The sequence below is a fragment of the Saprolegnia diclina genome (genome assembly GCF_000281045.1).
Source record: "Saprolegnia diclina VS20 unplaced genomic scaffold supercont1.1, whole genome shotgun sequence".
NCBI classification, from domain to species: Eukaryota; Oomycota; class Saprolegniomycetes; order Saprolegniales; family Saprolegniaceae; genus Saprolegnia; species Saprolegnia diclina.
In genome coordinates, this window is record NW_008246068.1 from 829,451 (window position 1) to 851,566 (window position 22,116).

Here is a 22,116-nt window from a genome sequence, read left to right on the forward strand (position 1 = left end):
TAAGCACTTGCCCGTTGCCGCCCATTCGCACAAAGTGCGCTCGTTCTTACGCGAATAGAAAGGCCAAGGAGCGTCGCACTTGATCGGAACGGCGCACTTGGTGAAACGTGCTGCCACGTCAGTTACGGACAGGCGGTATGCCGCGTCCGCGCGCTGAGTACGTGCCTCCGTTCGAGCGCTCCAAGCTGTGGATATGGAGCACCGACACATCCCGTATTGGTATTATGGCTCCGCAACGACCCCAACGACCCCAAACCGCCCGGCCCAGCCGCAGCAACGAGTCGACGACCCCATGTCGCCCGCAGACGGCACGGCGGACGCGTGCCCCGAGCAGCCCCAAGCTTGGTCGACCACAGACGGCGCGGCGCTGCCGTGAAAACGGTATGCTGAATAGCACGAGGACGACCCAGCAAAGTACGGGGCAGGCCGCATCGGCTGCACCACCGCGAGGCAAGGGCCCAACAGGAGAAAGCAAGCAAGGCTCTTTAGCGGAGGCCAACAACGAAGATACCCCGCCCGTAGTCGTACCGACATCCGTGGAGCCCGTGGCGCTTCCGTATGACATTGCAGTCGCGCCCGAGATGACGGTACAAGTGTCCATGGAGCTGCCGACCTCCGAGCCGATGGTTGCAACGTGTGCTATGCCCGAGCTCTCGCAGCCAGAGTTGCCGCCCACGCTGCACAATGTTCCGCCCGACAAGCCACCGGAGCCGCGACGTCTCTCGGCTGCCGAGCAGGAAGCGTGGACGTTCTACTCGATCTGCCGCGCGAGCGAAGCGTCGGCAACAGCGCGTGCCCATCAGTCGCAGCGGGCGTACCTCAAGCGGTGTTCACAGGTGCTTACGGTACCCAAGCCATTGTCGCTCGCTGAGGATTTGGATCTGACGGACCGCTGCCACGGCTATGCGAATGCCTCTGCTCTCGCGAGTCGACTGGCCAACGGATCGGAGGTCTCCCGCCTCGCACTTTCCAAGAACGGTCTGCGCAGCGATGCGGTCCGTGATCTCATGACAGTGCTTCCGACAACGGCGATATCGAGTCTCGATCTGAGCGAAAATGCCATCGGGCCCGTTGGGATTCAAGCAATCGCGACGGAGCTCACGTCCAACGTGTCCAAGCTCGTGCACCTCAACCTCGCGGGCAACCACTTGATGGACCGCCATGTCCTGCCCCTCGTCTCAAAACTGGATGAAACCTGTCTTATGTCGCTCGACTTGAGCTACAACAAGCTGGGGCACGGCGCAATCGTCCCGCTCGGCCGCACGCTCATGCGCACACGGGTGTTAAAGCGCCTCAACTTGCGCTGGAACAACGTGCACGGTCTTGGCCTCGACAGTCTCGCCGACGGGTTGAAGAGGAACCTGGGGCTCGCGGACTTGGACTTGAGCTGGAACCCACTGGGGTCGGCGGGCGAGGCCTCGCGGCTCCAAGCCCTCGCCAACTTTAGCTTGATGCTGCGTCGCAACACGGACTTGCACCACTTGGTGCTCGAAGCCAACCACTTTAGCGTCGAGGACCTCAAGCTCCTCGAGTCGGGCCTTCGACACAATTACACGGTGATTCTGCATCTGCAGTCGGACGTGGCGGTGGTCAACGCCCAGCAGCACCTTCGGTTCGACCATTTCACGCGCGATGTTGGTGCCAATGTGACCTTGGACAAGGCGACCAACGACATCAACTGCTGGCTCTGCAGTGGCTGGTACGACCACGTTTTCCGAACGAGTCTTACATCACGTTACTAGGCGGGAGCATACGTTTACGTGGCGGCCGCTCAATGCACCCAGTGTCGAGGCCGCGTCGCTGTGCCTGTCGATCGACCAGTTTCAAGGTAGCCTTCGTACCAGACGCGTCTGGTCGGTAATGTGGTGACGTAGGCGACGCGATGAGCAGGGTTGATACGGATCAGAGTTTTGTACGGCATCGAATGGTACCACCGACACCGATCGAGTACTACTTTACACGCCCTACGACGTCGGTGACGACCCCAAAGGTGACGTTGCACTCGGGTGCGGCCAGCCTGACGCAGTCGGCGTATCCGCGCTGGAACCCGATCGAGCACGACCCGACGGCGCTCGTCTCGGCGTGGTCGATGCACCAATCGCTCTTCCTCGCCCGGCAGTCCGACTACCCGTCGAGCGCTATGTTTGACACCGACAGCGTCCTCGCCCGCGCCGTCGCATGCGATTGGGACCGGTCCCGCATCGGCCGCGTGGTCAAGCGGGAGAAGCAGCAGCTGCAGTTGCGAGCGCTGGCGACGGCCCACTACCGAGAGATTATTGAGATCTACCACTTTTACGCGGCCCAGACGCTGCCGCGCAGCCTCTCCGAGACGATTCACGGCTTTTCGCTGCACCAGCGCGCGTTCATTCAATTTTGCACGGTTGAGATTGCCTTTTTCTGCAAGTGCAATCTGAGAATCTGAGTTCTGAGGCTGGGTTGTAGGACTGCCAGGTGTACGATGCGGCCTTTTGTAAGCCCGTCGACGTCGACCGTGTCTTTTACGAGGTCAACGCGCACCTCTCGGAGCTCGGGTTCGTCGCAACGGGCGTGACCAAGGGCCTCGCCCGCTACGAATTCTTGGAGGCACTCGTGCGCATTGCGCGGCTGCGGTTTGGCCATGTGCCTGGCCGCCACAAACAAGCTGTCGGCCTTGACATTGGCGAGTCGTTCCAAGCACTGCTGATCCATCACATACTGCCGTTTGCACAGCGATCGCCCGGCGACAGCTTTCGGGCCAAGATGCTGTATACAAAAGCCACAGAAGACGTCCTCGAGTGTTACCTTCCGACGCTCCGCGCTGTCTTTGACGCATACGCGACGCCCCGCTCGCTGCCACTCCTCAAGCACCACCACGCAGCGACAAAGACCAAGCCGTTTCTCGACTTTGCGCGGGCCATCGATCTTATGCGCGACGGCGGCCTCTTGCCGGAGAAGCCTTCGAAAGACGCACTCCGCACCGCCCAGCGCCTCTACCTCTCGAGCCAGCTCGCCGTGCCCGAGGACTGCACAGTGGTCTGCGCAGCGTGGCTCACTTTTTACGGGTTTCTCGAGTTTCTCGTGCGGCTCTCGCAGTCACGCACACCGCGGGCGACCGACGCACTTGCGTCGCTGCTCGCGACCTTGTTTGCCAATCTTCGGGGCACCAACCCGGCGCTGGCACCACGCTTGCGCGGCGTCGTTCGGTTTCTGGAGGCGTCGGATCCGGTGCGGCCCGAGTCGCTGCACGCGCGACTCGCTCGCATCTGGGCGGCCCGACGCAGTGCGACGTATATGGCCGAGAGCATTCAAACAAAGGATCTTAGATAACGTTTGTTAAAAACTCATTAGTGCGTGGGGATTACATGCACACGACAGCACTCAACGGCGTGAGCGAGTCTTCATCGATCGGGCTCTCATCCCCGTAGCCGACCGGGAGACTCATCGGCTGCGGCGGCGTGTTGGGCGACGCGGCCATGGCCGCGGATTCGTTCTTCTTGCGCGCCACGAGGACGCCGCCGACAACCGCAAGCGCGGCGGCGCAGCAGCCGACCGCGAGAGCCATCGTGGCCGTCGTGCTCGCCGCACCGTCGTTCGCATTGGTGGCACCGGCCTTGCTGTTGTCGGTCATGGCTTGGCTTTGGACGCGCGTGCCGTTGAGGGGCAGCGCAGCGTCGGTCGTTGGCTCGGGCGTCGCATCCGACGGCGCGGGCGTGGTCGCATCCGTGGGTGCGGGCGTGGCGGCATCCTTGGGTGCGGGCGTGGCGGCATCCTTGGGTGCGGGCGTGGTGGCATCCGATGGCGCAGACGTGGCGACATCCGTGGGTGCGGACGTCGTGATGGCGTTTTGGGTAGCAGGAGCGGCCGTCAGGACCTCCGACGGCGTCGACGGCACCGACGGGTGGCCGAGCGACGCGGCGAGCGCATCGCACGTGTCGACCGGGGACCGCAGCGGCATGCAGCCCATGACGACGGTCGTTCGCTCCGGCAGCTGCACGCAGCACGAGCCGTAATGCAGGAATTCCTGCGGGCCGGGGCACATGCCGACGCGGGTCGGGTCGCTGCCCGAGCACGGGGACGTGCCGTGGACTGTAAAGACACGGTCGACGCCGTTGACGCTGACAGTGACGTCCGAGGCGGCGGCGAGCGCGGCGAGCGCGAGGAAGGCAAGGGCGGTGGACTTCATTTGTTAGTCGTAAGTACTAGTACGGGTGTACGTAGTCAGGCGTGAATTCTCAACTGAGCGCCTGTTACTGCTCCGGCGCGGCCCATTACAGCCGCGAATCTGCATAGTCTCTACCCCAGTTGGCCAGCGGGCGTTTTGCGTCTACACGGTATTAAATGCAAACGGTCGCATACAAATTATTAGATGCAATAAAACGTTTGAAATAAAATACGACCCGCTCTTCGTGATACACAAGTCCAATCTCTTGGCGGCAACGTTGCGGCCGGCCCGACGGACGCTGCTCCTCCGCTGATACTCCTACTCCTACTGCTCCTACTACTCCTACGTGTACTCCCACTCGATCAACGACCGCGACGGCTATAGCGACGCCGTTAAAAAGACTGCTTACACCCAACCGCGGAAGAAACCAGCGCCGACCAAATGGCAAGCGGCTCCAGAGCACAGAGTCGGTGGAAAGCGCTTGTTGTCGCGCGTCAGTGTATATCGAATGCACTTTGGCGTCCCTTTATTTGGTCGGGTCGTCAAGACTGGTTGACCTATCGCTCGGGAGGAGCGATATATACATGATTCTCAAATGCGTTGGGACAGCTCGATTGGGATGCAACCTAGATTTCGTTGGCTCGTCGTCAGGGACGTCTGCAAGCGGCTGACGGTGCGTGCGGTGGCGCGTCAAGGCGAGGTGCCTCCCTTTTCGTTTGAAACGTGCGGCGTAGAGGTCGTCTCGGTGGCTCTTGCGGCTAAAACAGCACGGTCAACAACGAGCGTGGCCACCTGGCTTGGGCGATTGACACACATTGGCCGCCACAACAAAAGCCACCGTTGGGCGTAGCAGCGGAGGCAGAATACCTGTGTCTAATGTATCACCAAAGCTTCAACTTGCTCGACCTTCGTGACGCAGCTCTTTACGGTCGCTGTGTACAAGTTTCTGGCGGTGAGTGTCTGCAACGATGGACGCTGCGGTCGCTCCGAGATCGTGTGCTAACGGTGCTGCCAGCTGCTGCTGCCACGTTCTTGTCCAATGTGTGTGCGTGGCAGCATCGAAATCAGGATCGAAATTCGGACTTTTCGGCGAAATTCGGACGGATCCGAAAGCTAGCGATGGCCTACTTGCTGGAAGCGCTTCCGACCAAGGCCGCGATCGACGATGCGATCCGCGGGACCAAGGACAAGGTGCTGGTCCTGCGCTTCGGTCGCAGCAGCGACGCCGTCTGCCTCCAGATGGACGACATTGTGCGTCATCTCTACGCGATGAAATGGGCTCACCTGCCATGGCGTAGCTCGCCCGCTGCGAGGTCGAGCTCTCCAAGATGGCGCAAGTGTACACGGTCGACACGGACGTGCAGGACGTCGAGGTCTACTGCCAGTACTTTGACTTGAGCTTGATTCCGTCGACCATCTTCTTCTTCAACGGCCAGCACATGAAGGTCGACTTTGGGTACGTCGTCGTCGCCGCTTGCAACTACACCATCGTCATGCGTAGCACGCCCGACCATACCAAGTTTGTCGGCGCCTTTTATACCAAGCAAGACTGTATCGACTTGGTCGAGGTAACAACTTGTTGCCTTCCTTCCTGCAAGTCTTCCTTCCCAGGTCATTTTCCGTGGCGCGATGCATGGCAAGTACATTGTGATCTCGCCGATCCCGCACGAGCGCATTCCACAGTACACTACGATCATTCTGTCGATCGAAAATGGTCAACTTGTCATCGTAGGTACGAGCTCTTGTACAAAGATTTCTAAAACTCTTTATGAACGCAGCTCGCGACAATATTCCTCAAAGGTCGTGGACGGCAGTGGCTGGATCCGGTCTTTGGACGGCGAGGCAAGGTCGGGTCGTTGGTTGAGGAGGGCCTTGTACGCTTTGTCTTTCTGGACGGCGCCGCGCCATGCTCGCTCGACACTTGTCGGCTTGGTCGTTGGCGCCCGTGCGCGGCGTTGGTGCCGTGGCGCGACGACCCCTTCGCTTGCGCCATACTGCGCATATTGCGATACTTTGACCTAGAAAATGATGTCACGTCGACTGGTTGAGGCGGTGCTTGTACCTTGGCCTCGGCGTCGTCCGGTGCCAAGCGTGAGGCCACGAGGTAGTCTTGGTACGCCAGCTGGCTCTGGTCCATGTACCGAAAGCAGTCGCCGCGCCGAATGAAGAACGCAGGCACCTTGTGGTTGTGTCGGATCGCCGACGAAAACTCAATTTCAGCCTTATCAAACGCGGCGCGGTTGAAGAGCTCGAGCCCAAAGTGGTACCGAATCATCGCAATTCGCGTGTGGATCTCCGTGTCGGTTGGCTGGAGCTCCCGCGCCGTGTTGTAGTCGGCAAGCGCCGCTTGGAGCTTCCCAAGCGCGCGGTAGCAGTCGCCGCGGTTGATGTAATACCGGTAGTCGATGGCTTTGCCTTCAAAGCGCGACGACGTTTCAATCTCCGACGCGATCGCCTGTTCCGAATTATGGACAACTTGTCCTCCGGACGACATCGTACCTGGTTCATGGCCGTAAGACCCGCCTCAAAGTCACCAGCCTGAATGTGCATGATGGCCATGTCTAGTTGTACATGTAGTCATCGCCACCGATAACAATCGTCCAGTGCGGCGAGGTAGTGTACCGTTGAGGATGAGGTTGCGCTGCCGGCTAATCTCGGGGTGCTCTTCTGTTGGCAGGACGTGCCGCATGTGCTCGTCAAGCTCGTCGCCAAATTGCTTGCCAAAGAAGGACCGTGATGCCCGCTCGACATCGGTGAGTGCTGCGCGGTAGTCTCGCTAGCAACATACATATTGTCAGCAACAGTGGACAACTTGTCCTATGTCGTACGAGCTCTCGAAAGACCGATGCGCGCAAAATGAGCACTTTGGGGTCTTCCGCATTGAAGTTGATGCACGAATTGAGACAGTCGAGTGCCTTGGCAAAGTCGCGGCCCAAAATGTGGCGGCACGCCAAGTCGTGCAAGTGCTGGGACTGGTACCACATTTTTCGCTCAAAGTCCAGCACCTAGGGTCCAAGGCGTTGTCGCACTCCGACGGGGTCTATAGTCGGACCTCGGGGTGGTTGGGGCAGAGCTTGAACGCCCGGGAGATATCCGTGTTGCCTTTATCAATGAGTCCGAGCTTCCAGTGGAGCTTGGCGCGCAGCACGAGAATGTCGGCGTCGTTGGCGTCAATGCATATTGCGTGGTCAATGTCCTTGAGCGCCTTTGTCCAGAGGGTGAGGCCCAAGTACGCCATGCACCGATGGAGCCAGTAGTTGGCCTGGAGCGCGTCGAGTGCGACTGCATCTGTCAAGTAGACGATCGCCGTCGAGTACTCCTTGTCGAGAAGAAACGAGTAGCCCTAGAGTCCTCCTGTTGCATGCTTGAAACCAATTTGCGACGCTACATGGGCGTTGAAGACAGCTGCGATCTCTTCCTTGATGGCTTGGGGCGGGTTGCTTTGGAGCGAGAGCAGCTTCTTAAAGTTGCCAATGGCCGACTAGATGTGTTGCGACATCGTCGAGTTCATTTGGCGAGAAGGGCGAACCTTGAAGTCGCAGAGCTTGGCGTACGCCGACCCGCGCGACGCGTAGAGAGTATAGTCGTCGGGGCTAATAAAACACGCCTTGTTGTAGCAAATGATCGCCTTCTCATAGTCGCCGTGCCGGACGAGGACGTCGCCCTCCATCTTCTTGGTCATGGCATCTTCATGGAGCAGCGCTTTCGGCGCCTTGACCGTGTCCATCGCAGCGTCTAAACGCACGCAACATACTGGCGGTTTCTCGTGAACCGACAGCCAATTTTTTGAAACCGCAGTAGCCAAGCCAAGAGCACTCGATGGGTCATATTTTTTTACAGGAACCGAGTGTGCAACTGCTAGGGTACTCGAGGTTGATGCTCGTCGCTTAGGTGCGTCGCGACGACTCCGTATTATTGGGTTCATGAATGTATACTGGACTTTTGATAACGTGATGAATATTTTGGGTTTCAAAAACGAGCTTTTGGCGCTCGTTGTCGAAAAGAGCTCGCAATCCGCAGAGCAATGTCGAACATTGAAGAGCAAGAGCATATCAATGTGCATGTTTCATGTACGATGCACGACGCCATGGCTCGTCGAGCGATTGCGCTCTGTCGGATCTTTGGCGCGCGACAACCTCTCGAGATACTTCAAGCGACCGACTGCAGCGACGGGTGATGCCGTCGTTGAGGTGCGAGTCAGCGTATCTAGTAAATCAAAGTACCCGTAGCAATTGCAGGTACCGGTAGACTGCACCGTGAAGAGTAGCTCGACGCCACGCACTGAACAAGGTAGGACTATCCTGGCCCTCTCTTTATGCGATGCTGGAAACCAGCAGTCTTGCTAATAGGCAAGGCACGTGGAACCTTCAAACAGCTCTTCGAACGCAATTGCAGTTGCAAGAAGCTCTGGCTACCGTGCTGGCCTCGACGCCGATCGTTTGGGTGGATGATGTGGTATCCGGATAATCCAGATAGTCGTCCCAAAGCGTCCAAGTGTCCTTGGCTCTCTGGCTCCGCGACGCGATGGCTGGTACCGAGGTCGTATGTACTCGTATTCATAGGGTGCAATTCATAGTACTCGCATGCTAACTCGGCTTGTCGTGTTCCAACCATCCACTAGTCAACGCCGAGCGTGTGTGTTGTCGTGTCGTCGGACGGAGCCATCCAATACGCCTCGTCTGCTGGCGCCAGCGGCACAGACTGGTCTGCGGAAGGCCAAGGTCGCGATCACCTTGTTCAGAGTAGGAGCGATCAATGTCGTGGGTCGGAGGCCCACCTTCGTTCCGCTTCCGCACAGTTCGTCCCATCGAATCTGGGTAGCCAGGCAGCTAATAGCCAGGGCACCCAAACGAGATTTTGAAAAAATTCACCGCCACGACCGACGCTTGCATATACTTATACTCCACAGTGTGTTGATGATCGACGATGCAGCTGGTGATCGTCGGTGGTAGCTGTCGGTGGTATGCACCGCGCAGTGTACCATGCACACTGATTCGCGCGCATAATATTCCGCATATATAAGAGCTGAGCGCAATCATCATCATCAAATAATATTGGCATCGACAAAAATCACACGTCTGAACCTACGGCAACGGACAGAACCTCGTTGAAGGAGCGTGCTGTGCGTGTTTATGGCAAGGACCGTGCGCATCGTTCGTCTTCGCGGCAACTGCGGTCGGTGTCGCGGGTTCTTGAACCTCGTATCTGGCTTGACCGCTCGATCTTTGAGCGTCAACGAACCAAGACGACGACGCACCACGACGCTCTGCATCATGTCCTGGCAATCGTAGCCGTCCACGGCACGGCAAAGCGGCTCGTCGCCACCGCAAAGCGGCCAAGGACGCCACATGGATGCAGCGCCCGCCTCCGCATCTGTCTGCTACGATCACTCGTCGAACGATGCACGGGACGGCGCCACGCGTCCATGGGCCGTCGCCACTCAAACACGCTGCAGCCACTGGACGCTGCGAAAAAAGCGATGTACACGACCCAGCCGGGACCTGCTGCATTGTCTCGTCCGGTATCGTACAATACAATTGTACGTTTTTACTCTATGTTTGTATGCTATGGATACGTTCCGTACGTACACATGTCGGGCCCGAACGAACTTATCTGGACCTATCAGAGGGCGCGGGCAATATACCAGCGCGATCGCACGTTCAGTCGTTCGCCGCCAAACGACACACGCTGGCTCCTGCAGCCGCGCATCCAATTACACCGCAGTCGTGCGGCAAGCCTATCAAACCCGACGCCGACCACCCGCCGGACAACACCCTCGCTTTAGTGACCTCAACTGCAACGCCGCGGCGCCAAACTATGGCATCGCCGCCCTACTGTGTTGGCTCTACACTAGTATGCAGGCCCACCGCCTATACTACAGGTGGTATACGCTCCCGTCTTCTTCTCTGCTAATGAAATGAACGCGCGTCCCAAACATCCCTCTCCGCCCCACGTTTGCATGAAGCGTAGGCTGTGTCGACTGGAGACGATCCACCAGCGCCAAGATACAGTACACCGAGAGCAAGTGGTTCCACGTGCCTACTCCAACCCGTTCGACCCGTTGCTGTGCAGTCGATTGTATCCAGGCTGCGTCGAAGAACGGTACGTTGTTCGCGATGGTGGGGTCGTTCGGCCGAGGGGTTGCGCGATTGAGTGGCAAAGGGCAAACTCGATTAAGTGCGATTGTCAAGCGCGCATGCTGCGAGCGTCATAATTGCAACGTCTGTTCCAGTGACACATGGCCCATTCGTTGACCGAGCGGGCGAGTCGCCACAGCACCAGTAGCCTCCTTGCACCCGTGCGGTTTCTCTCGCGCCGCCTCCTCCCTGCCACGTCTGCAGAAGCACGCGCCGGGTACGTGTCTATGACGACTGCAAAAGACACGAGTCGTTGCACTTTGCTTTACGCATCATGGCGCTCAACCAACTCCTCCATAGAAAGAGCCGCCTTACCCGCCGGCGCGCGTCGAGCATCCGCACCATGCGCAACGTCGAGGTGCCTCGCTACGAGGTGCTCCGGTCGTCCAAAACCACCGTGTACATCACGACCGTCGACAACGGCACCGACTACTGGGAGCTCCCGATCCGGTACTCCAAGTACCACGACTTCTTCACGACACTCTGCAAGACGGACAAGAAGTGGGTCGCCAAGCTCCCGTTTCCCGAAAAGTCGTTTGGGTTTGGGAAGGACTCGCCCGACTTTCGCCGGCGCCAGCTCGACCTCTTCATGCGCCAGCTCAACGCGCTCTTCACGTCGCTCTCGGCCGAGGGCCAAGACGTCGTGATGGACTTTCTCGAAGCCAAGCACCACGTGTACCACTATGAACGCGAAGCCTCGATCTACGACCACTACGACGACGAGAAGGCGTCGCGCCGCGGCTACAAGTCGTCGGTCGCGTCCGAGACCGACTGCGAAGACAACTCGAGCGAGCACAACATTGACGGTCTCTCGTCGCCGTCGTTCCCGGATCGGACTTCGTCGCTCCACCACGCTCGGTCGTCGTCCTTGCATTCGTCGTCGCACTGCTCTTCGATCCATGAAGAAGAGGTCAAGCGCCCGCCAGTTGTCGAGCCCGTGCCCGTCGCACCGACACCAGTGGTCGCACCCACGCCGGTCGTCGCGCCCACGCCGGTCGTTGCACCGACACCGATCGGCGTTGTCGCAGCACCGGCACCGAAACCCAAGCTCCACACGCTTGTGTCGCAGGTCGAAGGCTACGCGCCGATGGCCCCGTCGGCCGCACCGATCTGGCAGCAGCACGAGACGACGCTCTCGACGTACACGCGGCCCGCGCATCTCAACCCCGTTGTCGTCAAGACGTGGGGTGTGCTGTACCCGACGCTGTTCCCGCAGCAGGTCGGCGGGGCCCCCAAGCCGCTTGCGGCCACCACTGCGTCCGACTAAACCCGTATGCTCGCAGTACTTCATCCCTTCCGTCCACGAAGCAATCACCCACCACCAGTTCCTATGTAATGTATATAAGATATGAATCCTCTTCCAACAACGACCGTTGAAATTCGCGTCTCGTCGCCAGCAAGCTCATGCTCATGCTAGCCACACGCGTCAGCTGCCTGCCACACACTCGGTTACATACGCTGGTGTACGCGGCAATGGTATACTGTAGATGGAGATGTGCAAGTGAGGGTCGAGCCCTTCGTCTCGCCTCAACTCGCCACGAGCTGACAAGAGCTGACAAGGGTGGACAAGGGTGATGGGTAGCAAAAGGAATGACCAAGCGACGTGGCAAGCGACTTGGGACCCCGCGGTAAAGACCCGTGGCGCCAAGCTGTGGCGCCACAGCCCGCAACCCGCGATCGCTGCCAAGAGTGCACTGGAGTGCGCTCAGAAATATCAGATCCATATCAAGAAGATGGTGCACTGGTCGGGTGTGATGGCACTCGCCCGACTTTCATTGGCAACATGGCGGGCAACCAGCTGGCGCGCGCTGCCATGCATGGACATACCGGTACGGCATCTACTGTACCGCGATCGGTGCGACCATTTTTTCGGGCCGCTTGCACAGTGATGAGGCGCGACGATGGATTCTCAGAGGAACCGTATCACGGACTACTGCGTTCTACTGCGTTCGCATTCACCGAGTTGCGCGACCCATCGATGACGGCGAGCCTCGATGCCAAGCCCGTGGCACCCACAGGACGCTGGCCGCCGTCCAAGCGATGTACGCTTATCCTGGTCGCCGTCGTTGTTTGCCTCTCTGCAAGCATCGCCACGGTGGTATGCGCGCTCACGACGCCGCGATACTACGCCGTCACCGAGACCGACGTCTCGTACGATGGCCACAATGCGTCCGTGGTCGCGCCCATGACGCTCGACGGTTGCGCCAGCCTCTGCACCCGGCTTGGCACGGCGTGTCAAGTGTACGTGTGGTGCAATAGTTCCAGCAACGCCACGTGCATCATCAAGGACTCGGTCGGTGTCCGCCGCGCCCTGCCCGGCGCCGTCGCGACGCGGCGCTGGCCAACGTCGCTGCGGCGATCGCCGCGCGCCATTCTCTTTGGAACGTCCGAGGGACCGTATCCACTGCCGACAGTCGCCTATAGCTACGTCCGCGGTGCGCTCTGGCTCGACGAGACGAACGCAGCTACCGACACGTGGCCGCAGCACACGTTCACGCACGTCGAGTCGATCGGGGAGTGCGCGCAGCTGGCCACGACGGTGGATCAACCGCTCTTCTCGTACATCACAACAACGCGCCTCTGCTCCGTTTTCGAGTACGACGCAGCAAACCAATCGACGCGTCAGAGCTACATGCGCATGAAGGACGGTCGCGATGTGCTCTTTGAGACCATTCCCGCTGCGTTCCGGATCGCGACGGCGGCGCTGGCGCCGACGCTTTCCGAGTGCGCTACGGCGTGCGCTACCAACCCGTTTGGGTGCGTCGGGTACCATCTCGAGCGCGACGGTCGCTGCCACTTCGTGGCACCGACGGCGCAGCGAGCCAAAAGCAGCATCGCCGGCTGGGTACACGCGCCGCTCCGACACCACGTGACAGACGACCACCGCCGCTACGTGACAATGCGCGGGTACCGTTTGAGCGCACCGCCTGCCGTTGTCGTGCCAGCTGCGTCTCTCGAGGCCTGCGCGGTGGCCACGGCGCGCGCAAATGCCAGCGTCTTTGCCTACACGGCGTCGACGGGATCGTGTGAAGTTGTGCCGTTGCAGCCAAGCACGGCGATCCTCGCGCTGCGCGACTACCCCAAAGTCCCTGCGCAGTTTCTTGACGCAGGGCTTCCGCTCGACACGATCACATCCGTGTCCGTCGACTCGGCGGCGGCGTGCGCAGTCCATGCACTCTGCGTCATCTCGCGCAACGAGTGCGTCGCCACGAGCTTTGAACCGTCGACACGCCGTTGTTCACTGCTCAAAGCAACACGCAGCCTCGACCCGGTCACTACGATCGGGTGGCTACCGCCGGTGGCGCTCCCGACAGCGATGAACTCGGTGACGAAAGCTGCTTTCTTTGTCACGGCCCACCAAGACGACCACGAGCTCTTCATGAGCGGCCCGTTTTTATCGAGCCTCGGCGAACGCAGTACGAAGACGGTTTCTGTGTATTTGACCGCGGGCGATCTCTACACAATGCTCAAGTGGCCGGCGCGGGAACGCGCGACCTTGATGGGGACACAAGCCGCTGTCGAGTACCATGGCCTCTACCACCCGGTCGCCGTGACGACCAACGAGACGATCAGGACGCATGTCGTGACCAAAGTCGTCATCGGCAACGGCGTGCACTACTGCTTGCGCCTGCCCGAGAGTGGTTCCCACCACTTTCTGAACGCGTCGCTGGCAAATACGAGCCGACTATGGCTGTCGCCGGTCGACAAGCAAGACGAGTACTACAGCTCGTACGCCGACGTGCGGGCAGTGGTGCAAACGATCGTGGAGCGCGAGGCGGCGGGCATGACCGAGCTGGCCTTCCACACGTCGGAGCCGCTTCCGTCCAAAGCGGCGGTGCCAGACCATACGTTGCACCGCCTCTCGGGCGAGCTCACCTTGGCGATCGTGTCGAGCCATGTCAACTGGTCGACGTGCGCCCACATGCAGTTTTACTATGGGTACCAGAAATGGGAGGACGCGGCCGATTTGGACCCGACGACAGCGGCGTTCCAGCGACACATGTGGATGCGCGAGTTCGCCGGCGTCATGAACCTCAAAAACACGACCAATGGCTGGGACTTTCACGTCAAGCAGCTCGGGCGACTGTACATCTCGCGGTCGATTCTGCCGACGACTGCTTCGTGCATATAGCCTACGGGACGTCCATGCAGCTAACGTTTATGTATACCTGTCGTGTGCTTGATGCGTGGTTGCGCTTGCTTGGCGTAGGATGCATGCGTTCCCGCTGCACTGTGTCACGTACCCAGGGCAAAGTCAACCGACCGCCTCTGCTCGGCCGGCCACGCACGATGAGCCACCATCCTGTCGTCTTGGACGAGTTGTTGAAGTACTGGTCGCCGTGCCACTGCGTGCCCAGTAGGACCATCCCGGGTGGTGTTGGCCGGCATGGATCGAGCTGGCTCGTTCGCCGTGGTTGAGAGAAGACGCTGCTTCGGGTGCTGCGACGCGGACGCGCTTCAACCCGAGGATCGCGGGATCTTTCGAAGCCGAGCGGACCGAGATTGAAGCGTCCCGGCGCTTCCGAAGCGACAGTCTCGTCCGTCGATCGGGTCGGTCGCACCGTGCTGGGTACTCGTAGTACCCTGGCTGCATGGAGATTCTCATGGAGGAGGATGGGTAGCCCGTCCAAGCAGCCGAGTTCGCTTGGTATCCTGGTCGAGCGCTGCAGCACGGACCCCACTACGTCTCACATACACGACGTCTACCTACGGTCGTACCTCCATCTTCTTCGAATCGAAGCCGGGAAGATGCTGATGTTCACAACGAGGAGATGCACCGCCGGCGCGTATTTAATGCTAAATATCAAATCCACCCCATACTATCTTGAGGTTTGTATGCAGATCGCAAAGATCGCATTCTATTGCCTGATCGGCAATTGTCCAATCAAAGGCGCGGATGTGCGAGTCGAACGGCAGTCTTTATAATTTTGGACCCGTTACGACGGGGCTTGTTTATTTTATTATTGAAGGTTTGTATGAATCGGACGATGTTGGGAATTAAATGCGATCCGGTTTTGCACGATGTCCAATCGGCCGGATTAAAACGACTTCATTTTCGCCCGCGGAAGCAGTATGGACGCCGACGGCAAGATGCACCCGACGCGACGAGGACGAGGCGAGAGCATGAACTACTACGAGCGCAAGCCTTCGGACGCGCCATGGCTCGGCCGCCGGAAGACCCGGCGCGGCCCGCAGCGGTCTTTGTCGCTGCCCAACATGCACCTCCAGGTAGATCGCCCTGCGAAGACGCGTCGATCGATGCGTCACACATGTAGGGTGAACACCCCGTCGTGCCCAACATCTTTCCGGACATGGACGTTCGGTCGCTGCGGCTTGCTGAAGTCAGGAGCTGGCGTTGCCCTTGGATGACCCACGACGTTGCGGGGCCCGCATCCTCGGCGCGGTCGGTCGCGCATGAGCTCGAGCATGTTATCGAAGAGATGCACAGTACCTTTGAGCACGAAGGAGACGTGAGCAAGCCATTGCCCGTGCTCAAACTGGATCGAAGCCAGTCCGAGAAGACGCCGTTGACGATCACGGCGGCGACGCCCACATCGAGCGCTGCGACAGAGAGCCCCCACACGCCCCCACCGCTCACGCCCATCAAAGTGCCCGCCAAGCGACCCGTGCTGCGACTAAAGCTCGACGAGATGCCCACGTCCCAGCAAGCAGAAAATCGCGCCAACCGCGCGGCGAACCAGCTCTTGGCCAAGCGAGACGCGCTCGAGCGCGAGAGCAGTGCATTCGGTGTGCACGCTAGCAACAACCACAACCCGACGAGCCACATGCAGCGCGCCATGATGGACCTCAAGCTCGGCTCCATTGGCTCCAACAGTGATAGCGACACTTTGTCGCCGCATGGTCGGACGGCCCATTGACCTTCTTTGTCTTATATCATCGGTGTAGATGGCGAGGGCGGTCGCTTCAGCCAGGGAAGTGCCTACTCGCCCAATCACGGTATGTTTACCACCAAGTCGGTCTCGGTCTCGGAGGCTGGGATCGCGTCGCCGGACGCAACGCACCTCCATCTGCAAGAGAACCTTGTGCGGGTGCGTGAAGTGGGCCGCGGTGCGTCGGGGATCGTCTTCAAGGCCGTGCACATTCCGACGCTCAAAGTGGTTGCGATCAAGGTACCAGCTTCTTGTGGTCTCCTTGCCCACAATGGTCTAGGACGTGCCCGTCTACGGGAAAGGCCAGCGCCGGCAAATGGTACGGGAGCTCCACGCGCTGTACGCGAATCTCGTGCCGCTCACAGAGTCCCGCACCGCCCCCGTGCGCATGTCCGCTTTGGTTGCATACATCGTCGGAGGATGCTGAGGACGACTCTTGTAGGCCGAGTCCGTACATTGTATCGTTCTACGATGCGTTCGTGGACAAGCCCAAGAACTGCATCTGCCTTGTCATGGAATTCATGGGCGTCGGGTCCCTCCAAGACATGGTCGTCCACGGTGGGTGCAAGTCCGAGGCGATTCTGTGTCGCATTGCGTCCAGCGTCCTTCGCGGTCTCCAGCACATTCACGCCAACCGCATGGTCCATCGCGACATCAAGCCCCACAACTTGCTGCTCAACCACGCGGGCGACATCAAGATCTCGGACTTTGGCCTCGCGCGAACACTCAACGAGCATGCAATGCACACCAAGACGTTCGTCGGGACCTTGCTCTACATGGCGCCCGAGCGCATCGGCGGCGGCGACTACGGCTGTCCCTGTACCTCCCCACGACTACTGCTTGCGCTCATGCTTGCGTGTAGCCGACATTTGGTCGTTTGGCCTCGTCTTACTCTCGGTCGCTCTCGGGCGCTACCCGTTGCCGACGCAAGATGGCTTTTTCGGTCTCTTTGATTCGGTACGCAGTCTGTCGTAGGAAATGTGGTCACGCAAGGCGGGCGTAGGTGGCCAATGAAGACTACCTCAAGCTGCCGCCCGACTTGTTTTCGCCGTCGTTTCAAGACTTTCTTGACAAGGTAGATCCAAGACGAAGAGCGTACAGGGATGCAACGCACCGTCTTAGTGTCTCACGGTCGACCCGGACGAGCGCTGGACCGCTGACCAACTCCTCACGCACCCGTTTGTACATCAGTTTACACCCGACGCGACGCTCGCCGAGGTACATACTGTCGCTTGGAAAATGGCGCGAGATCATCTGATATACCGTGCCTTAGTGGAAGACCTTTGTTGCCGGCATTTCCGAACCGGGAGAAAAGGCGCTGCAGGACATTAGCGACGCCGTCATGCACCGCGTCTACGACCGTGCGGCCAAGTGTTTTGTTCCCCAGGTACATACATCATCCCGATCGGCTTCCCAACCCTCCATGCCAATATACTATGGCTAGTCGGATTATGGCATGTCGATGCTCACGCCGGAAGCTTCGTCCCACAACGTCGTCTTACCGCCCGTGGAGACGAGGTATTGCGCGGTGCTCGTTGCTGCGATAGCTCATACATGCGTAGCTTACAGCTGGGTCTGGCCAACTATCTGGAGCTGCCACCGGCGACGGTCTTCCGAGTCTTTGAGCAGGTACCTCGTCGTCTAGTGGTTCGACTGCATCGATGGGACTCGACGTAGAAACGGATCGAGTACGAAGAGAAGCTGCTCGACGATCACTTGTGCCAATCGCCGCAGAGCTGGGCCAATTCCCCCGGCGACCACCGGCGGCAGTCGCTGTTCGGGTCGTCGACTACGGCCGTCGTCGTCGCCGAGGACGACCCGCGTCCCCACACGCGCCGGCCGTCGTTTTGGAAGCGACTGCACAACAGCGTCAAGAACCTCGGTCGGCGAAAGGACGTGTAATCGATGGCTTTAAAGCGTCTTTCGATGCACAATGGACGCGCCGTGCTCCTCGTACTCTGCCTTGGTGATCCACATGGTCTTGAACGTCGCGAGCGAGGCGAGGATCGAGCCGCCGATCCACGTCGAGTACTGGCGCGCGGGCGGCGCCGAGATGCGAATCTTGATGTCCTTGGGCGCCTTCTTGCGGACTTCGGAGAGCAAGCGGTCGCCAAAACCGGGAAAGAGCGTCGAGCCGCCGCTCAAGACGATCTGCGAAAAGAGCGTCTTGCGCAGATCCATGTCGGAGCGCAGGATTGCATGCACGAGGCAGTCCTGGACGCCTAATGCGGAGAGCGGTCGTCGGCGATGGCTCAAGAAGACCGTTAAATCGTACCTGTGTACTCGGAGCCGATGAGGTCGGGGCGGAAGAGGATCTCGGGCGCTCGGAATTTCTCCGGGCCGAGCTAGACACGCCATGAGAGTCCAGCCAAGTATGGACGACGTACGTTGAGGACACTGCCGTCCGGAAGGCGGTACTCGGACGAGGCTTGGGCGGCCGAGGACGGCGCGTCGCCGGCGGCGTGGGCGAGCTGCTCTTCTTTCGCTGGGTTGAACGCCACGTAGCACAGCTTTTCTTTGATCTCCTTGACAATCTCGAGCTCGGCCGAGGTCTGAAACACATACCCGGCCCGGCGGCAGAGCAGCTGGAGGTAGTTGGTCACGTCCCGCCCGGCCACGTCCATGCGCGTGATGGCATGCGGCAAGGTAAAGCTCTCGTAGACGGGCACGACATGCGTGACGCCATCGCCAACGTCGAGGACGACGCCGGTCGTCCGGCCGGACGCATAGAGCGAGAGGACAGCTTGGGGCGACACAAAGAAGGCGGGCGCGTTGAAGCTCTCAAAGAAGACCTCGGCGGCCTTGACGCGGTTCGCGGCCGGGTTGAGCGGCGCCTCGGTGAGCAGCACCGGGTGCTCTTCGCTCGTAATGTTGAGCATGTCCTTGGAGTACATGTGCTCCCAGATGCGCTGCATGCGGTCCCAGTCGGTGACGATGCCATGCTCCATGGCGTACTTGATGCTGAAGAGCCCGCGGTGCTGCTGCACGCGGCTGCCGACGAACGTGTCGCCGCTCTCGTAGGCGCCGCCCGCCATCATGCGCAGGTGCTTGGTCGTGCCCACGTAGCTCGGGAAGACGGCCTGCGGCAGCTCGCCGCCCGCGAAGCCGGCCTTGAGGATGCCACTGCCGTTGTCGACGACCACGGGCTGGTTGTACTCGGCCATCTCAAAAGCAGGATGCAAAAAGCCCCCGTCCGGACCCGCGTATCCGGACGCACAAGATACGCCAACACTAAAATAGTGTCGCGATCGCCACAAAACGAACGACAATATTGGTTTGTGTACCAGACAGCAAATAGTGTCATGTCTCGCACCAGTCCCAAGCCAAGCGAGTCGAGCTATCCTGTACATTCAATCGCATGCACAGAGCTTGTAGAAGCACGACGTGGCGCTTCTGCGAGACCCACCACGCATGCCAAGGACCCACATGGTATCATTACGATGAAATAGCACTCGCGAGGACGCGGTTAGAGCGCGAGGAGGTCTTGGTTGTGTGTCAAGAGGGCGCCGAGGGCGCCAAAGAAGCCCTCGTGGTGGAAGAACTGCGCTTGCATTTGCGATTTGGACCAGTAGTCGATCGCATAGGCCAGCTGGCGCGACGCGATCTACAGCGAATGATGAACGAGGAACATGAATAATGTACTGTCGACAGGAGGAGGCAGACCTCGTTTTGGCGAAGAAAGTTGCCGCAAAAGTAAATGCGCTGCGTGTCCGAGCGCTGGGCACTGAGGTACGCGACCTAATGTTCATCCTAGCGCATGTGGAAGAGAGGGATATGTACTTGGCCAATGTTGGTGGTGATCATGATCAAGAGCGACCTCGCCACATCTTCGTCACGGACACCGCTCTTGGGCTCGTACTTTGTGCCCTGAAGTGCCCATATACGATGGCAAGCGCGTCGATGATGGAGAAGAGGTACCATTTTGCCAAAGCTGCTCGCAAGCGTATTCGCCGAGAGGTTGAACTGGGTATAATTACCGCCGTAAATGTCACCCACCTAGCAGTATATCTCAATGTTTGCTGCTCCGTCGCCAACGTGTACCGTCATGTCGACCGTGTTGGAGTCGCCGACGATGCTGGCGTCCATGGCTTCGTCAAAGCTTCTGTACTTGGAGAGGAGCTTGCAGAGACCGAGGTACGTGCCACCGCCGAGGCTCGTGCCCGACACGCGCGTGTACTCGGTCTCGCTCGTCACCTTGAGGATGCTCACGCCCGACCCAATGTTGACGAGCAGGAAAGGATACAGCTCCTACAGACTGCTGCACCCTTGTCATATAGGTCGAGACGTACGCTGGTTGGCGTGTGCACGATCGTCTTGGTCGCTTCGCCCATGCCTTGGTGGTTCATGGCCACGTTCTACTACCGACCATCAACGACGCGACGGCAACAGCATGCGGAGGACCTTGAACGTGTAGCACTCGTCGGGCACATGCCGCATGACGAAGCCCAGGCCTTGGATGAGGCACGCGAGCTCGTCACACTTCTCCAGCGTAATGCCCACGTTGTCTTCAAAGAGCTTGCTAAACTTGAAGGCGCCGCCGCCCGTGCAGGGCATCGTGCGGATGTCGCGATGGAAGCAGCGGTGGCGCACAAACTCGACGACCTTCTCGAGCTTGGTTGTCTCAAAGCGCAGAAAGTGGATGCGCCCGGACGCTAGCTGCAGCGCCATGCCATCTTCGCGGTTGGCCGACTTGCCATACGTCGTCGACGCCATTATGTACGTGTGCACGTCGCCGAGCTCGGACGGGTCGCGCTCGAGGTACACGAGCTTCCCGAGCGTCCCGCCGACGTCCATGCCGAAGCGCCGCCCGAGGTCCTTGTCCCGGTGGTAGATGATCCGCGCCTGGAGCCGCTGCAGCTTGCGCTTCCGCAGCACGACGAGGCCGACGACGACGACCGTCGCCAGCGCAAACCGGGCGAGCATCGTGGACTTTCGAGTTGAATTCGGCACATGTGCCGAAAATACATACCAGCCTCCGGTATTCCTAACCGACTTGACCAATGTGAGCCTCGTGTATGAGCTGCTAGCGCCAACACATCTCCGCGCACTGTGCTTTAACCAACACGATCCGATGCTGCGCTTGACGTTCAACGAGAGCCGTGTGCAACGCCCTCGCCAGCGTGTGAGCCTGTTTTGGACCCCCGTTCGATGCCGAATATACGTCATTGCGTTTTCATACCCGACTCCATCAAGCTGGAAACGCAACCGAGAGCAGGAGGAGCGTCGTCGTGATTCCGTGCACCGTTACGCTAGATATACAAACTCGTGCGAGCGATAGGCAAGCGAGCTCTGTTCTCTGTACTGGTTGAATATGATAGGGCACTACGTATTTGATTAGCCAGATCACACTCGGTTTTTTATGTCATTTATGCAAAGGCGTCGGTAGAGAGCGACGGTTGACGGAATGATGACCAGCACCTGTTACGATCCACCGACGAGGGTAATGAAGCAGGCTTAAACGCAGTCGTAGGCGCAAGTTGGAGCCCGGAGAAATGAGCGCTGTTGCGACGTACACAGCCAAATTTTCTGCAGTGCAGGATACTGTCGCCGAGGTCCACGCAGGACGGCTCATCGAGAGCTATGTCGCCTTGAGGAATCTGGCCTTGACTTCACATCTCTTTCATACTGCTTGGACGAGGTGGCCCCAAGCGGCTCGCCCAGCTTGGATGTGCCAAGTTTGCGCGTTGGAAATGGCGAGTCGGTGTGGTAGGAACGCCATTCAGCCATGTACCCGGGATCGCATACATCTTTGCCGCATATCAGCGCCAGGTGGATGGTGTGTCTTCCAGCGTAAGGCTGTCTTCGACATGCCAGGGTCGTGGCGGTCCGGTCGTCGTTCCGTCTTGTGACGGCAAGCGGAAGATCCCTTGGCGCCCGAATTCGAATTCGAAGCGACGATGCCACCAAGTACCTGGAGTATCTACCGACTGCCACCACGACAAGGATG

At 59.4% G+C, this 22,116-nt stretch overlaps 9 protein-coding genes across 10 annotated transcripts; 5 read left to right on the forward strand and 4 right to left on the reverse strand.

Annotated features, from left to right (window-relative positions):
- Positions 1-110: 110 nt before the first annotated feature.
- SDRG_00270 (hypothetical protein) lies at positions 111-3,361 on the forward strand. Its single transcript, XM_008605740.1, has 4 exons — positions 111-1,699; positions 1,743-1,828; positions 1,875-2,380; positions 2,443-3,361. Exons 1-4 carry the CDS (start codon positions 138-140, stop codon positions 3,304-3,306), a joined length of 3,018 nt encoding a protein of 1,005 aa, XP_008603962.1. The 5' UTR covers positions 111-137; the 3' UTR covers positions 3,307-3,361.
- On the reverse strand, positions 3,338-4,162 carry SDRG_00271 (hypothetical protein; the record flags this gene model as incomplete). Its single annotated transcript, XM_008605741.1, has 1 exon — positions 3,338-4,162. One exon carries the CDS (start codon positions 4,160-4,162, stop codon positions 3,338-3,340), a length of 825 nt encoding a protein of 274 aa, XP_008603963.1.
- Positions 4,163-5,221: 1,059 nt separating this feature from the next.
- SDRG_00272 (hypothetical protein) lies at positions 5,222-5,954 on the forward strand. The gene is made up of 5 exons (XM_008605742.1): positions 5,222-5,392; positions 5,440-5,597; positions 5,643-5,709; positions 5,753-5,823; positions 5,874-5,954. The coding sequence occupies exons 1-5, from the start codon at positions 5,261-5,263 to the stop codon at positions 5,899-5,901; spliced, it is 456 nt and encodes a 151-aa protein (XP_008603964.1). The 5' UTR covers positions 5,222-5,260; the 3' UTR covers positions 5,902-5,954.
- On the reverse strand, positions 5,882-7,957 carry SDRG_00273 (the record flags this gene model as incomplete). Of its 2 annotated transcripts, XM_008605743.1 has the most annotated exons (8): positions 7,671-7,957; positions 7,530-7,622; positions 7,194-7,484; positions 6,970-7,146; positions 6,764-6,917; positions 6,641-6,702; positions 6,204-6,596; positions 5,882-6,159 (listed from the first exon to the last, which is right to left on the reverse strand). In XM_008605743.1, exons 1-8 carry the CDS (start codon positions 7,866-7,868, stop codon positions 5,908-5,910), a joined length of 1,620 nt encoding a protein of 539 aa, XP_008603965.1. In that variant the 5' UTR covers positions 7,869-7,957. The 2 variants fall into 2 exon arrangements, with proteins under 2 accessions (XP_008603965.1, XP_008603966.1); XM_008605744.1 differs by lacking the exons at positions 7,530-7,622; positions 7,671-7,957 and having other exon boundaries at positions 5,908-6,159; positions 7,194-7,379.
- Positions 7,958-10,367: 2,410 nt separating this feature from the next.
- Positions 10,368-11,661, forward strand: SDRG_00274 (hypothetical protein). The gene is made up of 2 exons (XM_008605745.1): positions 10,368-10,495; positions 10,579-11,661. Exons 1-2 carry the CDS (start codon positions 10,380-10,382, stop codon positions 11,543-11,545), a joined length of 1,083 nt encoding a protein of 360 aa, XP_008603967.1. The 5' UTR covers positions 10,368-10,379; the 3' UTR covers positions 11,546-11,661.
- A 427-nt stretch (positions 11,662-12,088) lies between these two features.
- SDRG_00275 (hypothetical protein) lies at positions 12,089-14,462 on the forward strand. Its single transcript, XM_008605746.1, has one exon. The coding sequence runs from the start codon at positions 12,092-12,094 to the stop codon at positions 14,408-14,410; it is 2,319 nt and encodes a 772-aa protein (XP_008603968.1). The 5' UTR covers positions 12,089-12,091; the 3' UTR covers positions 14,411-14,462.
- Positions 14,463-15,331: 869 nt separating this feature from the next.
- On the forward strand, positions 15,332-18,306 carry SDRG_00276 (serine/threonine protein kinase). The gene is made up of 12 exons (XM_008605747.1): positions 15,332-15,507; positions 15,555-16,140; positions 16,186-16,409; positions 16,450-16,559; positions 16,612-16,988; positions 17,032-17,126; positions 17,173-17,244; positions 17,292-17,387; positions 17,443-17,556; positions 17,614-17,687; positions 17,732-17,798; positions 17,847-18,306. The coding sequence occupies exons 1-12, from the start codon at positions 15,352-15,354 to the stop codon at positions 18,069-18,071; spliced, it is 2,196 nt and encodes a 731-aa protein (XP_008603969.1). The 5' UTR covers positions 15,332-15,351; the 3' UTR covers positions 18,072-18,306.
- On the reverse strand, positions 18,081-19,333 carry SDRG_00277 (hypothetical protein; the record flags this gene model as incomplete). Its single annotated transcript, XM_008605748.1, has 3 exons — positions 18,081-18,391; positions 18,445-18,514; positions 18,557-19,333. 3 exons carry the CDS (start codon positions 19,331-19,333, stop codon positions 18,081-18,083), a joined length of 1,158 nt encoding a protein of 385 aa, XP_008603970.1.
- A 181-nt stretch (positions 19,334-19,514) lies between these two features.
- SDRG_00278 (pantothenate kinase) lies at positions 19,515-21,110 on the reverse strand. The gene is made up of 7 exons (XM_008605749.1): positions 20,571-21,110; positions 20,459-20,524; positions 20,211-20,417; positions 20,088-20,165; positions 19,950-20,036; positions 19,833-19,907; positions 19,515-19,773 (listed from the first exon to the last, which is right to left on the reverse strand). The coding sequence occupies exons 1-7, from the start codon at positions 21,090-21,092 to the stop codon at positions 19,636-19,638; spliced, it is 1,173 nt and encodes a 390-aa protein (XP_008603971.1). The 5' UTR covers positions 21,093-21,110; the 3' UTR covers positions 19,515-19,635.
- Between the last annotated feature and the right edge of the window lie 1,006 nt (positions 21,111-22,116).